Source organism: Nerophis ophidion, linkage group LG14 (assembly GCF_033978795.1).
Source record: "Nerophis ophidion isolate RoL-2023_Sa linkage group LG14, RoL_Noph_v1.0, whole genome shotgun sequence".
NCBI lineage: Eukaryota > Metazoa > Chordata > Actinopteri > Syngnathiformes > Syngnathidae > Nerophis > Nerophis ophidion.
In genome coordinates this window covers 24,296,897-24,312,941 of record NC_084624.1, presented here as the reverse complement: position 1 = coordinate 24,312,941, position 16,045 = coordinate 24,296,897, and the positions used below count along the sequence as shown (strand labels likewise).

General features: G+C 39.2%; 1 protein-coding gene across 1 annotated transcript in view; it reads left to right on the top strand.

Annotated features, from left to right (window-relative positions):
* Positions 1 to 16,045, top strand: part of LOC133568333 (myomegalin-like) — a 55,782-nt gene that overhangs the window by 9,988 nt on the left and 29,749 nt on the right. Inside the window, exons 11-25 of the mRNA XM_061920207.1 lie at positions 1 to 140; positions 736 to 852; positions 924 to 1,004; positions 1,081 to 1,181; positions 2,399 to 2,544; positions 4,508 to 4,632; positions 7,382 to 7,518; positions 7,588 to 7,714; positions 7,777 to 7,930; positions 8,887 to 9,003; positions 9,082 to 9,350; positions 9,425 to 9,642; positions 12,062 to 12,179; positions 12,251 to 12,368; positions 12,439 to 12,481. The exon at positions 1 to 140 is cut by the window's left edge and continues 43 nt beyond it. Of these exons, the coding sequence (XP_061776191.1) occupies positions 1 to 140; positions 736 to 852; positions 924 to 1,004; positions 1,081 to 1,181; positions 2,399 to 2,544; positions 4,508 to 4,632; positions 7,382 to 7,518; positions 7,588 to 7,714; positions 7,777 to 7,930; positions 8,887 to 9,003; positions 9,082 to 9,350; positions 9,425 to 9,642; positions 12,062 to 12,179; positions 12,251 to 12,368; positions 12,439 to 12,481 (2,011 nt within the window). The remainder of the gene's footprint in view (positions 141 to 735; positions 853 to 923; positions 1,005 to 1,080; positions 1,182 to 2,398; positions 2,545 to 4,507; positions 4,633 to 7,381; positions 7,519 to 7,587; positions 7,715 to 7,776; positions 7,931 to 8,886; positions 9,004 to 9,081; positions 9,351 to 9,424; positions 9,643 to 12,061; positions 12,180 to 12,250; positions 12,369 to 12,438; positions 12,482 to 16,045) is intronic.

Here is a 16,045-nt window from a genome sequence, read left to right as displayed (position 1 = left end):
ATCAGCTGCAAGAGTTGCGCAGGCAGCTGTCGCTAAGGGAACAGGAGCTGAGTGAGGTCAGAAGAGACAAAGAGATGGAGACAGGAGGAGACCTGCAGCATCTACAAAGTCTCCTCCGAGAGAAGGAGGCCTTCATCAAGGTATTCTCTTCAACTGTGTGTATATATATATATATATATATATATATATATATATATATATATATATATACACATATACATACATATACACACATATATATATTATGTATGTATGTATATATGTATGTATGTATATATATATATATATATACATATATGTATCTATATATATGTATATATATATATATGTGTATGTATATATAGGTATGTATGTGTATATATATGTATGTATGTATATGTGTATATGTATATATATGTATGTATGTATATATATGTATATATGTATGTATGTATGTATATATATGTATGTATGTATATATGTGTATATATATATATATGTATATATATATGTACGTATTTATATATACATGTATGTATGTATATATATGTATATATATATATATGTACGTATTTATATATATATGTATGTATGTATGTATATATGTATATATATATATGTTTATATGTATGTATATATAATATATATATATTTGTGTATATATGTGTATATATATATATGTGTGTGTAGATATATATATATTTATATTTATATATATATCTATATTTATATATATTCACTGTGTACCTTCATCAGGAGTTGATGGGAAGCCAAGAGGAGGCGATGCTGCAGTCATCACCTGATAGCGAGTCGGAGATGAAGGTTCTCCAAGAAGATCTGCAGTTAATGCTAAAGAAGGACAAGGAAGCCCAGGTCCTCCCCTATCAACATATAAGCAGTCTTTTTGTTCCAGGTATATAATGCTATTTTCATCCACTCTTCAGAAGGAGCTCTCAGACCTGCGTTTCTCTTTAGCCGCCAGACAGGCCAACGCATCTTCCCCGACAGAAAGCACTGATCACCAAGTATGCTGTTGCTTCATTCCCAAAAATGTCTCCATGAATCTGCCCCATTAATAACTTTTGATGCGTGCTTACCTAGCGTGTGCTGGAGCAGCTGGTGTCTGAGTACCACAAGCTGAACGGTGCCCTGAGGGCCGAGAAGAAATTGTACCAGAGCCTCATTCACACTAACAGTGACGGGTAGGGATGATACTGATGGCAGGTGCAACATTACGTACACCTGCACAACCACGCAAGATGTGTTGCAGTAGTGGAGAATTACACTGCACCATAATAACATATTTGGGATGTTTTATAGCTAAATAAAATATCAATACTGGATGTAAGGAACATTCAAAACCCTTTTATTTATTGAATCAAAAATACTGAAGTTCAACGAAAATTATGCACAAAGCAAACTATAACCTGCTACCCAAGAACGTACAGCAGGGGTGTCCATTACGTCGATCGCGAGCTAGCGGTCGATGGTGGAGGGTGTGTCAGTCGATCCCCAGCCAGGCATTAAAAAAAGAGACCTAAAGATTAGCGATCATCAATCTTCACTAAGACGTCACATCCGTCACTTGATTGACATTCACGGCACCAGAGGGTTTTGTGAGATGACGCTGGCTGCTGCCAGATCATTAATAAGAAAAAATGACCGAAATTAAGGCGGGAAATATTTTTTATTTCAACAGACTCTCGCGCCGTACCTGCCTTCAAAACTCTAAAGACTGACTGCACAGTTCCTGTCTTCACACTAAAAGCGCTGCTCCATCCTGCCTGCGCTAACAAAATAAGAGTCTCGAAAAAGTAAGCGTGCACAGGCTAGCAAGCTACAGAGTTTGCTGTCAATGTATTTCTTGTAAAGTGTATGAAAAGCAGTATGGAAGCTTGACAAATTAGATGGCAAAAACCAGAATCAGGTAATACCCCAACTTATATTCTTGTCTTCATGAAAGAAAGGAATCTATGTATAAACCTGCTTGTATTATAGTTAAACAAATATAGCTTGTTAACAAAAAACTCTCTTTCATAAATAAATACATATAAATTATATATATGAATGCAGTAGATCCCCTCCACTTGGTCAATTGAAAAGTAGCTCGCCTGCAGAAAAAGCCTGGGCACCCCTGACGTACAACAATTGTTCTCAACAAAACAGGAGAAATACAACTTCAGAGAAAAATGTAAGTTAACACATTTGTATGAACGTACAACACCTAAAATCTTTAGTATATCAGTATGTGGAATTAAATGGTGGGATGGATTAAATAAAGAAATATTACAAAGTACTAATATGATCCACTTTAAGAAACTGTTTAAAGTACAAAGAAGAAGAATCATAATAAAAAAAGTTGCAGATGTGACCATTTTTCTGTAAAGGCATCGTTTCCAATTCTGCTCGTCTTTTTCAGCTGCAGCTCAGAGAAGACACTGGACCTCCACACGCAACTCGACTCAGTCCAAGCGCTCCGTGGACAACTGGACGATATCTTGACTCGCACTCAGAACACGGCCCTCCAGCTGGAAAGGGCCGCTAAAAGGCAGCCTGACTTAGGAGGTGGGAACGGTTGAGCCTCCGGGCCCGTAAGGGGCGCTGTCACAAATGATGGGCTATGTGTGGACACAGCAGCTTTACTCATTCCAAACGAAACATACGTGACCAGACCTTAAATAAGAAGATCTAACCCTCATTAAGATACAGCACTGTTGCACAAGCCTGCTAAACCTAACCTTTATGGAGTCTTGTTTATTAATATATTATTTGGTGTTGTGAATGTTTTTTATAGCTTTTAGTAAACAACCGCTTGCATTTTGCGTTGAAAGTGCGAATTGTTCTGTTTTGCCATTTCTGTGTGCCGTCTCTCACCAAGTTGAACTCCTGTTGAGCCACGCCAGCCCATGCCTTACGTAGAGCGCAGCATCTCACCACCCGTCATTTGTTTTGACGCCATTTCTTTGTCCAGGTCAGGGCCCGTAGAAATCCAAACAAGGGTAGTATGTGCCAGTTTTAGAGTATTAGATTGAACTGCATGGGACCTTGTTAGACAACAACTTGTTTAGGAAGATACTTTATAGATTTTTAGAAACATCACCTTGAAAGCTCTCCTTAAAACATTCCTTGTCAAAACGTTTTGTATTTCTAATGAAAGAAAAATAAATGTGCTGTTTTCTTCTGTCACACAAAAATCACTTTCTTTATTGTGTTTACTGGGAATTTGTCCCAATTCAATTTAATCTGGTGTGGGAATACTCTCCCCTATAAAAACCCTGGTTCCTATCCCTCACTATTAATTTGACAGCATAAAACAAAGTCCAAAAACTAAATTGCCACGTCAAATATGTCTTCCTCTATGTGTCCCTTCTCCGTGCTGCATGAAAATGTGCCATGCATTTTTATGTCTGCATGACTGTGATTCCCCAAATGGAACGCTAAAAAGGCAAAAGCACAAACACAATATTCTCACATTGCGCTACACTTCCATGCTACCACGTCATGGAAGTTTTGTGCAAAAGAAGTACAGTACAGTCCAAAAGTTTGGACACACTCTATTCAATTTACATTGTATATTGTTACTGAAGGCATCAAAACTATGAATGAACACCTGTGGAGTTATGTACTTAACAAAAAAAGGTGAGATAACTGAAAACACGTTTTATATTCTAGTTTCTTCAAAATAGCCACCCTTTGCTCTGATTACTGCTTTGCACACACTTGGCATTCTCTCGATGAGCTTCAAGTGGTCGTCACCTGAAATGGTTTTCACTTCACAGGTGTCATAGTTTTGATGCTTTCAGTAAAAATCTACAATGCAAATAGTCATGAAAATGAAGCATTGAATGAGAAGGTGTGTGCAAACGTTTGGCCTGTTCTGTATAAAGCAGCCTCAGCCCTATCCTAAAGAAGCCATTTTGTTCTGAGGATGACATCTTTTTAAGTGGCCATGAATATTAAGTACACCTGAGCCTTTCAAGAAGTGTGGCAGTGGTAGAAACATTTGGAGGCTTTGTCCGGGATGACACGTTGAGGATTGGACATCTCTTACACTCACATAGCAAATAAAACTGCATTACACTATTCTAATATTGTGCTTCACCAGAGTGTCAAAATACTAAAAACAAAACTAAACCCCCTTAATAACCAATCAAAACAGCTTTTTTATGCACCTTCGTTCCAGTTTATTAGATAATGCAGGTTAAACCACATTTCACTGCCAGTGCAAGGCTGTATAGTCCAAAGGCCAGCTATATTTTTCTTCACTGCTTTTTAGAAACACACAGTGGTCTGTTTGCTCCACCCTGACTGAGTGTGTGTGTGTGTGTGTGTGTGTGTGTGTGTGTGTGTGTGTGTGTGTTTTGGCCGGCTGGAAAGAGATGACATAACATTTCCCCCACAGTCCTGTGACTGCAAGTCAGAGCTGTCTATGTGGCGAGAGTAGAGCAGGAAGCGTGTAGAAAATGGCAGGAATAGGAGGACCAGAGAAGAAATGAATCGTGCCATAACGTGGTGGTTCTGTTTCCAGATCACAGCTCAGAAGAGGAGGAGGAGGTAGAGGAGGGGGACGATGAAGACGGCAGCAGTGATGAGTTCACAGACAGCATAGAGGAGGAGGATAAATGGACGTCCGCCAGTTTGGCTTCCAATCAGGTTGAATTTATATTTGTTTTAACACACTGGCTTCTGCTGTGTCCACGCGTTTGATGGTTACGCTGATCCCCACTGAACATTTTAAAAATGTTACTAACTTTAGTGCGGTTCACTTATTTTTCACGTCGGTATTTTTGTCATGGGACAGAAGGCTGCACAGTAACTTGATTGGGAAGCTTGCCTGACATATTCAAACATTCCAAACCAAATTATCATCTGCTTGGTGGAATACATGCTTCAACATTCTGGTATATTTGCCATCCTAAATTTCACCAAAAGCTTCTAAAATGTACTTTTGAAGTGTGCGGATGCTAAAAAAATATATATTAAAAAAAAAACTACCTAATGTGGGTCCAAATGCTGTTGCTAAGCAATTTGAACAAAATCTTAGTTTTGTGGTATAGGTGATTAATTAGCATTTCATCTAATAATATATCCAATGATAATAAACATAAAAAAGTGGTTCTCAAACTTTTCTTCACCAATAGCACCTGAGAAAACACTTGGCTCTCCAAGTACCACCATAATAACCAACATTAATATATAGTAACATAGTAGGCCCAAGTATTCAATAAAACAAGGCAGTGGTTTTATTTAACAAGTACAGTACAGGCCAAAAGTTTGGACACACTTTCTCATTCAATGTGTTTTCTTTATTTTCTGACTATTTACATTTTAGATTGTCACTGAAGGCATCACAATTATGAATGAACACATGTGGAGTTATGTACTTAACAAAAAAAGGTGAAATAACTGAAAACATGTTTTATATTCTATCCATTCATCCATTTTCTACCGCTCGTCTCTTTCTGGGTCGCGGGGGTTGCTGGAGCCTATCTCAGCTGCATTCGGGAGGAAGGCCAAGTTGCCACCTCATCGCAGGTCCAACACAGATACACAGACAACATTCACACTCACATTCACACACAAGGGCCAATTTAGTGTTGGCAATCAACCTATCCCCAGGTGCATGTCTTGGATGTTTTATATTCTAGTTTCTTCAAAATAGCCACCCTTTGCTCTGATTTCTTTTTCGCACACTCTTGGCATTCTCTCCAATAGCTTCAGGAGGTAGTCTGAAATGAAACCTGAAATAGTTTTCACTTCACAGGTGTGCTTGAAGCTCATCAAGAGAATGCCAAGAGTGTGCACAGCAGTAATCAGAGGAAAGGGTGGCTATTTTGAAGAAACTAAAATACAAAACATGTTTTCAGTTATTTCACCTTTTTTTGTTAAGTGCATAACTCCACATGTGTTCATTCATAGTTTTGATGCCCTCAGTGACAATCTACAATGTAAATAGTCATGAAAATAAAAAAACACATTGAATGAGAAGGTCTATCCAAACTTTTGGCGTATGTGTGTGTGTATATATATATATATATATATATATATATATATATATATATATATATATATGCATGCAGCTGAGATAGGCTCCAGCGACCCCGAACAGGGAAGGTGTAGAAAATGGATGGATAGATATGTGTATGTGTATATATATATATATATATATGTATCCATTCAAACTGTAACGGCCTGCTGATGGTAATGTTTTATGTTGGTCTGGTTTGTATTAGTGTCAGTTTTTCTAATGCCAGTGGTTTCTTCAAGGGGCTAAAATATCTTATATTACTTAAATATAATGTGTTTGTGTGATTTGTAATAATGTCAGTTTTTCCCATGTGTGCAAACACTTCATCTGTACCTGAAAGGTGATTGGCAGAGAATGAGGAAGTGTTGTTGTGTGTCCAACGGGGAAGTGCGGACTCACGGAGACAAAAGTGTGTACACGGGTGGTAAAATCTGTTGGAATTGTGTTGTTTGATATCATAAAATTGGCAATAAACGTTAAAAATAGCGTCAGACATAGAGTTATTTCTTCAGAGGGCTAAAATATCTTATATTACTTAAATATAACATGTTTGTGTGGTTTGTAATAATGACCGTTTTTCCCATGTTTGCAAACACGCTGTTCGTGCCTGAAAGGTGATTGGCGGAGAATGAGGAAGTGTTGTGTGTTCGACAGGGCAGTGCGGACTCACAGAGACAAAAGTGTGTACACGGGTGGTAAAATCTGTTGGAATTGTGTTGTTTGATATCATAAAATTGGCAATAAACATTAAAAATAGCGTCAGACATAGAGTTATTTCTTCAGAGGGCTAAAATATCTTATATTACTTAAATATAACATGTTTGTGTGGTTTGTAATAATGTCAATTTTTCCCATGTTTGCAAACACGCTGTTCGTGCCTGAAAGGTGATTGGCGGAGAATGAGGAAGTGTTGTGTGTTCGACGGGGCAGTGCGGACTCACAGAGACAAAAGTGTGTACACGGGTGGTAAAACATGTTTGAATTGTGTCCTTCGATATCATAATATTGGCAATAAAAGTAAAAAATATCGTCGAACGTTGTGTGATTTCTTCAGGGGGCTAAAATAATCTTATATTACTTAAATGTGTTTTCAAGTAAAACAACAAACTTATTTCCAAGGTGTGGTGGTAATAAAAATGCAGTGGCGGTCGATGACATCAATGGTAATCCCTGATCATCATCATCATCATTTTACTGTAACTCCGGCCCGTGTTAACATTTGAGCTTAAGAGAACCGCACTAGAGTCCACATGCAAACGGACAGAGACGCATCTCTTCCGCGGTCTGGGCCCACTTGTTTTTTGATGTACACCAGAGTTCAAATGAATGTGCCAGCAGTGTAACCACACCCTTCACAGTAAAATTTGTTTGCAGGCGTCGTCAGAAAGGCTGTGTAGACACGAAGGTGGCCTGACCACGCAGACGGACGTTCATCAGACGTTTGAACTGGAGCTAAAAGAAATCAAGTGGCAGCTGCAGCGGGACGGATACGCCTCAGTGGACCACATGAGGTGTGTATTTACTCTCCTGGGAGAACTTTTTACTTCGACTTGTCATGGTAACATTGTGGTTGCTCAAAGGAGCGCACTGCAGAGGCTTCAGAAGGAGAACCAGTTCCTGAAAGAACACCAGGAAGTGACGACGGACAATCAGAGCTGTGAGGAAGATGACGACACCGAGGAGGACGACATGGAAGACGATGACAAGGTAACTTAGACTTTCAGGTCATGTAATGCGGTCATCGCCGACTCGTCGCTTTCCTGTTGCAGGGGTTGGAGCGTGTTAGGGAGGCAGAGCAGGAGCTCCAACAGCGGTCGGCACGACTTTGCTCCGAGAACCAAGATCTGCAGGAGAGGCTGATGGTGTCCGAGGCTACCGTCCACGCTCAGGCCGAGCAGTTGAAGGACTTCAAGGACCTGATTAGTGAGTGGTGCAGCCTCACTCTTGTTAAAAATTCTAATATAATAAGCGTGCATGATTTGATGGCTGCCATCACATGCTTAAATAAGGCTATCACATGGTGATTTTATTTATCTATTCTGCCATAGCACTTTAATCACAGTGATTTTATTGGTTTACTAGGTATTGTATTTTATTGTTCAACAGCCTATGTGTCAAAGTCAAGGCAAAAATGAATGATCTATGGCCCCCAGGATAAAATTTGATTAGTATTAGAACTGGCCCGTAGACCACAGCCGCCTGCTGCTGTGCATCAGTTTTGGCGCTAGTAATTTTCAAAATGGAGTCCTAGGGACTTTATCAAAATAAAAATGGGGTCCCACAGTACATTTTTGGGGACGCACTTTTTTGTAAGCATTTTGAAAACAAATTATAAATGTATGCATTATCCTGTTGTATCTCACATTCTATATTGTGTTTTGGAAAAAGGTTGCCATAAACATTACTGGATTTATTTTAAAAAAAATAATACAAAAGAAAACAACATTTTATGCATATGTAAATGTATTCAGTTATAAACATTCATTCACTTTCTTCTTTCTTTCATGGATCTAAACTTTACAGTTGCCGGTATTTTTTTCTATATTTTGAGTGTAATATTTTCAGAATGTGTTTGTTCTATTTTTGGCTCTAGTAACACAAAAAAAACAATCTGAAGTTGTCTTTGTTTTTTAGTTTTAATGCCATGATTTTTATAGTCCGTCCCGCGTGTGAGCTAAAATGAGTTTGACATCCCTCCTCTACAGTGTATACTAGTGATCATTCGTGGATTTTTTAAAATATGTTTATGTTTTATATGATTTGTGTGTGCTTGCTTCATTCTGTCTTGACGCTGAATTACAAATGTCTGCACAACTATTTTACCTTTGGGTGCCTTTAAAGAAACCTTGACCTTGACCTTGAGTGTTTGGCTTGTACAGCTGAGACGTCGGTGCAGCAGGCCAGTAAGCAGGTCCAGGTGGATCTGCAGGATCTGGGCTACGAGACGTGCGGTCGCAGCGAAAACGAAGCGGAGAGGGAGGACGCCAGCAGCCCGGGTGATACATCCTTCAAATCCGACTGGCGAGATTGGGTGAGCAGCATGCACTGATTATACGTTCTCTCTAATTCCGCAGAGTTTGACGACCTGGAGATGTGCACGTCGCTGTCTCACCAGCAGGACTTCCAGAGCGTGGGCGGAGGCTGGTACAAGGGTAACGGAGGAGGAAAAAATGGAGGCTTCTGTGATGAAATAGGGCATGAGTCACCTCTGCAGCACTTGGTCCAAGATCTGCGCTCTCAGCTGACCCGCTGCCACAAAGTAATACGCGGGCTTCAAATGCGTGTCCGCTCGCTCTCGGCCACCAGCGACTATGCCTCCAGCTTAGAGCGGACCCCCCGCAAGGTAGCACCGCGCCTCTGCTCATTCACCCATCGTCACGGAAAACATCTCAGAGTGGTTCACTTTCTGTTTTGAAGATAAACTGGGCGTTTGAGATGTCCCCCACGCAAGGTGGCGCGGAGGAGGACGAAGGCTGGGTGTCCGACACCCAAGCCACTTCATCCAAGTCCAAGCCTGGTCGCGAGCTGCAGGAGCTGATGGCACGTGTGGCGTCACTGGAGGCACAGCTGAAGAGCTCCAAGATGGAGGAGAAGGGTTCTGCGGATGAAGAGAAAAAATGTACAACGTGGCCTGGGTGAGTTTAAAGCTGAAATAAGCTCCTGCTTCGGCTTTTGTTGTTTGTATCATTGCGTCATCAGAGCAAACACCTACAGCACGTTTTTCCTGGGTCATTTTTCAACTTCTGGGTTTATTTTGTGCCAAAATCAATCCACGGACAAATATAGGCTATGCTTGTATTACATGATCGAAGTAAAAAGTGCAATGAATTGACTACGACAGCGGGAGAAGAATATACAATAATGAACATTTGTACGATTAGTAGTGACAGTGCATGATGGACTGTTTGTTGAAATGAATAAAGAGATTTGTTCTGGTTGTCAGTAAAACACGTCGCATTTCACATGCTGTAATGCATACAAGACGGGGAGAGAAAACCTCTCGAAAAATGTGTTAATCAGTCATGATAGTGCATGACATTTTTACTGTTATCAAGTTTAAAAATAAAGACTTGGTTATGGGCTTTAAATTATGGAGTTGAAGAGTCCTTATAGTGTATGACATTCTTACTGTTATCAAGTTTAAAAAAACAAGACCAAGAGGATTCATTTTGATTTTTTTTAAAACAAAGACTTTGTTAAAGGCAGTTTGCAGGAAGAAGAATGTTCAATAGTCACAACTGTGCATATGCTTTTTGCTACCACACATTTGATAAAAGGATCAATTTATTTAAGCCTTGCATTTGGATAATTGCCGTTTGCAGCAAAAACGATGTTGAATAATCACGATAGAGCATGATATGTTTATTGCTACTATGAATTTTTAAAAAGCAGACTTGGTTAAGGGCCTTTTGCAGGTAAAATTATGTTTAGTGCATGATATGCTTCTTGCTACCGTGAATTTTATTTTTTTGAAGACGAATTACGTCATTTTGCAGGAAGAAGGAGGTTTAATAGTCACGATAGTGCATGATATGCTTCTTGCTATTATGCATTTAATAAAAGGATTCGTTTTGTTAAGGATCATTTATTATGTCATAAAGTCACAATAGTGCCTGATATGCTTTTTGTTAATATGATCTTTTTTTTTAACACAAAGACTTTGATAAGGGCAGTTTGCAGGAAGAAGTATGTTTAATAGTCACAACAGTGCATATGCTTTTTGCTACTACGCATTTGATAAAAGGATCCGTTTATTTAAAGCCTGCTTTTGGTTAATGGCCGTTTACAGCAAAAAGTATGTTGAATAGTCACAATAGAGAATGAAGTTTCTTGATTATACGAATTTTTAAAAACCAGACTTGGTTAACGTCCTTTTGCAGGTAAAATTATGTTTAATAATCACGATAGTGCATGATATGATTTATTTTTTAAAACAAAGACTTTAAGGGCAGTTTGCAGGAAGAAGGATGTTTAATAGTCACAACAGTGCATAGCCGTTTTGCTACTACGCATTTGATAAAAGGATCCGCTTATTAAAGGGCTGTTGAATAGTCACAATAGGGCATGATATGAGCCGTGTTGTTAAAAATAAAAAATAAACAATAACAATGGATTCATGTGGCAGAGTTTAGGAAATATGGAAAAGAAGATTGCATTATAGATGGTTTGCAAGCTGAAAACAGATTATTTTGAAGTCTGACAGTGGAAATGCAAAAAAAACATACCAACCTACTTCGATGGTTGGAATCTGCACTTATGCATGATAGACTAGTTACTATGGTAATCTAATTAGTTACCATGGTAATGTAAGTCACAGCAACTCAGACAAGGCACCAAACAGTGTGGGTGAGGAGCGTTTCCACAGAGTTTTTCCAGAGCGGCCAGCCTGAAATGCGGGTGCCAGGGAAGGAGATTCTTACAACAAAGTTCCAAAGCTTAGTGATATATCAGATGTATCAGCTTGTAAGTGGGTTTTTTTTTTTACCCTTCGCGTTCATATTTTACTGTGTTTGTTGCATTTTTGTTGCGTTTCGCTTGATTGTAAAATATGTCGATCGAGAGGGTGTGTGGCGTTCATATGTTGTCAATATTCTGTGTTTTATCCTTCATAGTTAATATTGTAAATGCCACATTCTTTATTTTCATGTACATTCAGGGTGTTTCATTCAGTAAAAAAAATAAAAATTCCATTACGTTTTTTAAGGCAGTCTGTTGTAACGTTTTTAGCATTCAATCAGACATTATTGTGAGGTTTTGTATTAGTCTTCTGCGATGAGGTGACGAATTGTCCAGGGTATACTCAGCCTTCCGCCCAATTGTAGCTGAGATAGGCACCAGCGACCCCAAAGGGAATAAGCGGTAGAAAATGGATGGATGGATGGATGGATGAATTAGTCTTCCTAAAAATGGATATACCGGCCCCCAGACACATTTTTTTCTTTAGATTTGGGCCCCGAGTCAAAATAGTTGCCCAGACCTGTACTATGTGTTTGATGGAACTGTTATAAAACACATGTGCATGTCTAATATGTCCTTTTCCGGAACTTATTCCAGGAAGTACAACTCCCTCATCCAAGCCCAGGCTCGTGAGCTCTCCCACCTGAGGCAGAGGATGAGAGAAGGCCAGGGAGTCGCCCAAATCCTCAGCCAACATCTGGGAGACACCACCAAGGTGCTGTCAAACACAGTCTGCTGCAATCTCCTTTCCGCTCCTGTAAAATTGTCTCTCTTTGACACCACTAGGCGTTTGAGGAGCTGCTGCGGGCCAACGATGTGGACTACTACATGGGTCAGAGCTTCAGAGATCAGCTGGCACAAGGCTCGGCGCTGGCTCAGCGACTGCTGGCCAAGTTTAGCGGACGTAAGAGACGACACGACAAACACAGCTCCTCTGTTGGCGCCTAATTGGTTCTATGCTTCCTCTCATTTAGGGGGCGAGAGCCACGATGACAAGACGGAATTGCTCGCCATGCAGTGAGTCCGCTTGATTGTGTTTGTGTGCAAGTGTGACAAATATCCACGTCCTACATTTAATATGATAACACTTGGCGAATAACAACGCATTTGCATTTACCAATCGTGATACTTTTATGGATGCGCTGTATATAAAAATCAGTAGTGGTGTTGGTTTATGCACAATGTTTGAGGTAGGTGTTGTCAAACGTCAATAAAACAGTCAATTTGATGGACATGTGTAACGGATGCCAGCTCGTATGGCTGTGCCGCAGTACGTTGTGTGAAAACCTCACCTCCCGGCGCCTTAAGAGCGGTGCTGTATCACGAGTCAACAGCCCCGTGTTTTTTAGCCCATTGTCCAGCACTGCTTTGATAATTTGTAGACCCTGGTTCCAGCCCATTGTGTGTAAGGCTGGACATATTTTTTATATTTTTTGATTACATGAGAATTTTGACACAGTCTCTTGTAGCTAGGCAGTATTTGTGTCAGGTAAAAAAAAAACGGTCATGCACACTGTGCTTTTTTAGTGGCAGAAAGGTGACTCAGTTACTTAATTTAGACTTACAGTTAGACATCAGAGACATTTTAATCATCCACAAGGGAAATTGTTCCACACAGTAGCTCAGTTACAAATGATGGAAAGGATAAGGATGGAAATGATAATTAACAAAAAGAGGGCAAAAACAAAAGGTATAAAGTAGACCATAACAACAATATAAAATATAACATATGTAATATTTACATTTTATATATACACACTATACAATATAAACTGATGTATTATATTATTATATAATATATGCAGTATATAACAAATCCTAATTACCATGTACAATATTAGAGAATATGCAACAGCTGCAGCATAGAATAAAGAGTAGATCCAGCAGAAAATATACATTATAAACAAAGAGAGGTAGCTAACATGGAAGCGGTCAGTCTTAAATAGCATCGTAATGAGTTAATATGATATAATTAAAAAAATATATGTATATTTTTGTAAGAATAAAATATTTTTTTTAAAACATATTATAAACGTATATTTTTTTATTTTCTTGTCATTTTTAATGTAAAATTGGCCGTGCTCAATGGGTTTCTTTATACAAACAATGATTAAAACCTATAAAATGAATCATGTTTGCCTATATTTGTAAAAAATGTTTAAAAAATCATTATGTGTATTTTTTTTTACCCAAATGCACAATTTTCCCTGCTTGGATGAAATCTTTACACAAACCAGGATTCAATAAACAAATAATGTTCACCTATAACAAACATTTTAAATATTGTAATATTAATTTTTTTTTTTGTCGTTATGTTGTTCTTTTTTTTTTTTAAACCGAATGCAAAATTGACCATAGATTTTTGACACAAACCAGGATCAAAACTAATCAAAACTAACTAGCAAATTATATTTATCTGCAGCAGTATAATTACTGGCCGCCCGACCCCTCCCTCCAGATTATTAGCTTTCTTTTTAAAGACCACCCTCTCAGGCCTGCTGATTAGAGGAGAAGTCCTCACATGAAGTGTTGTGACATGCACCTGGGGCATACAGTCGGTGGAGAGAAGGTTGCCATTAATCCACACATGAGTAGGAGGTGGCGTGGATCCTTTCCTGTTAAGTTGCTTTAGCTGAGAAGTCGTTAAGAGGCTCAGTGTTGCTGTGGAGAAGGAAAGCGCTGTTTGCATTTTTGCGTTTACGTTGCGTATCAGTAGTGCTGCTTGTGGACTTTGCTGAGGCGTAAATGGCTCCTCTGTGGAAGTCTATGGTTGCCAAGAGCAGTCCCATATACAGGAGCTCTCTGTGGTCCTTCTCTATACATGATGGCCGAGGTTCGTGCAGAGAGACGTGCCTTCGTAGGATGCTGAACCTACACGTCCAACAGTAAGATACGAGCACTGATAGAACACTTCTAGTGTTTTTTTCTTTTCTATTTGGTATTCAGTCTACTATCACGTATTAAGTTGTATCAGTGTTGTTTGTGTGCAATTGCTACTTTTTTACTCCTTTGTAGTTCAAGTCAGCACCAAAACACACTTGATATTCTCCACATACAACAAGTAAACAGCAAAGGAAAATTACTTTTGTAGCGACTTTTTGCTAAATAAATTAATATTTGTACCAGTATTTCATAGATATACTCGTACAGTATGTCACCAATACAATTTAGTTTTTATACTTTAAAAAAAAAAAAACGGCTGAAAGCAATCCAACGTATGCTAGGAAGCTGTACTGTAATGTTACAGGTGTCCACGCATATTAGTAGTAGTAGGGTTGTATGGTATACCGCTACAAGTAAAGTACTGTGATACTATCCATTTTCTACCGCTTATTCCCTTTTGGGGTCGCGGGGACTGTGATACTAATGAATCATAAACAGTACTATACCGCCTCTAAAAAGTACCAGTTCCACCTTTTTTTTCTTTATTTTTTTAACTTGCATGACTGAGCGCTGGTTTTACGAGCAGATGATCATGTTCGGCAGCGCATAGTCACGGAGTATTTACAAGCAGACTCAGTGTGTAGACAGAAAAGAGAGAATGGACTAATTTTGGTTGAAAAACTAAATATAGAGGTGAAGTTATAACACTGAAACACCGCTCTACAAAAGGTGCTTTAAGACAGTGGTCCCCAACCTTTTTGTATCCGCGCACCGGTCAACACTTAATAATTTGTCCCGCGGCCCGGGGGTGTTGGGGGACGGGGGAATCCTTTTTTTTATGTTTTTCTTTGTCATGAAAAGGGGAGGTTTTTGTGGATGGTGCACTAATTGTAAGTGTATAATGTGTTTTTTATGTTGATTTTTTTTTTTTCATAAAAATTTATAAAAAATTCTTCTGCGGCCCGGTACCAATCGGGCCGCGGCCCGGTGGTTGGGGACCACTGCTTTAAGACATGGCTCTCTAGCTAGCGACTAACATCCAGCCGCAGTCTGCAGTGTTTTAGCTACTTCTGAAACACTGATACTCGCCTCAATGGTGACAAAAAAACGTAAGTTTCTTACAAGTATCACTGCAGGACAAGGAATAGCTAAACATGCTTCAGCACCCACACACCACCGCTCTGTTGGAGTGGCCGTGCGGAAATTATGCTCGCGTATTCAAAGTTCCTGTCACTCCATGCAGTGTGGATTTTATGAATTTGTTGTCAGGATCTGGAACAAACAATAACAGCACACAAAGCAACCGTCTACAAAATAAAATGGTCCAGCACTGAAGGAGGGAACCAGGTGGAACTAAATAGAACTACAGAAAGTAAAAGGTGCTTTAAAGCATAGCGACCAAACAGGAAATACTGACAAAACAATAGCACCAGGACAGGAAGTGACTGTAAACACAGGAAGTATGTAACTCACCTTGCATACGTGAATGTGTAACTTCCCTTACATACATGAATTTGTAACTCACCTTACATACATGGATGTGTAACTCCCCTTACCTGCATGAATGTGTAACTCACCTTACATACATGAATGTGTAACTCACCTTACATACATGGATGTGTAACTCAACTTACATACATGAATGTGTAACTCACCTTACATACATGAATGTGTAACCCCCCTTACCTACATGAATGT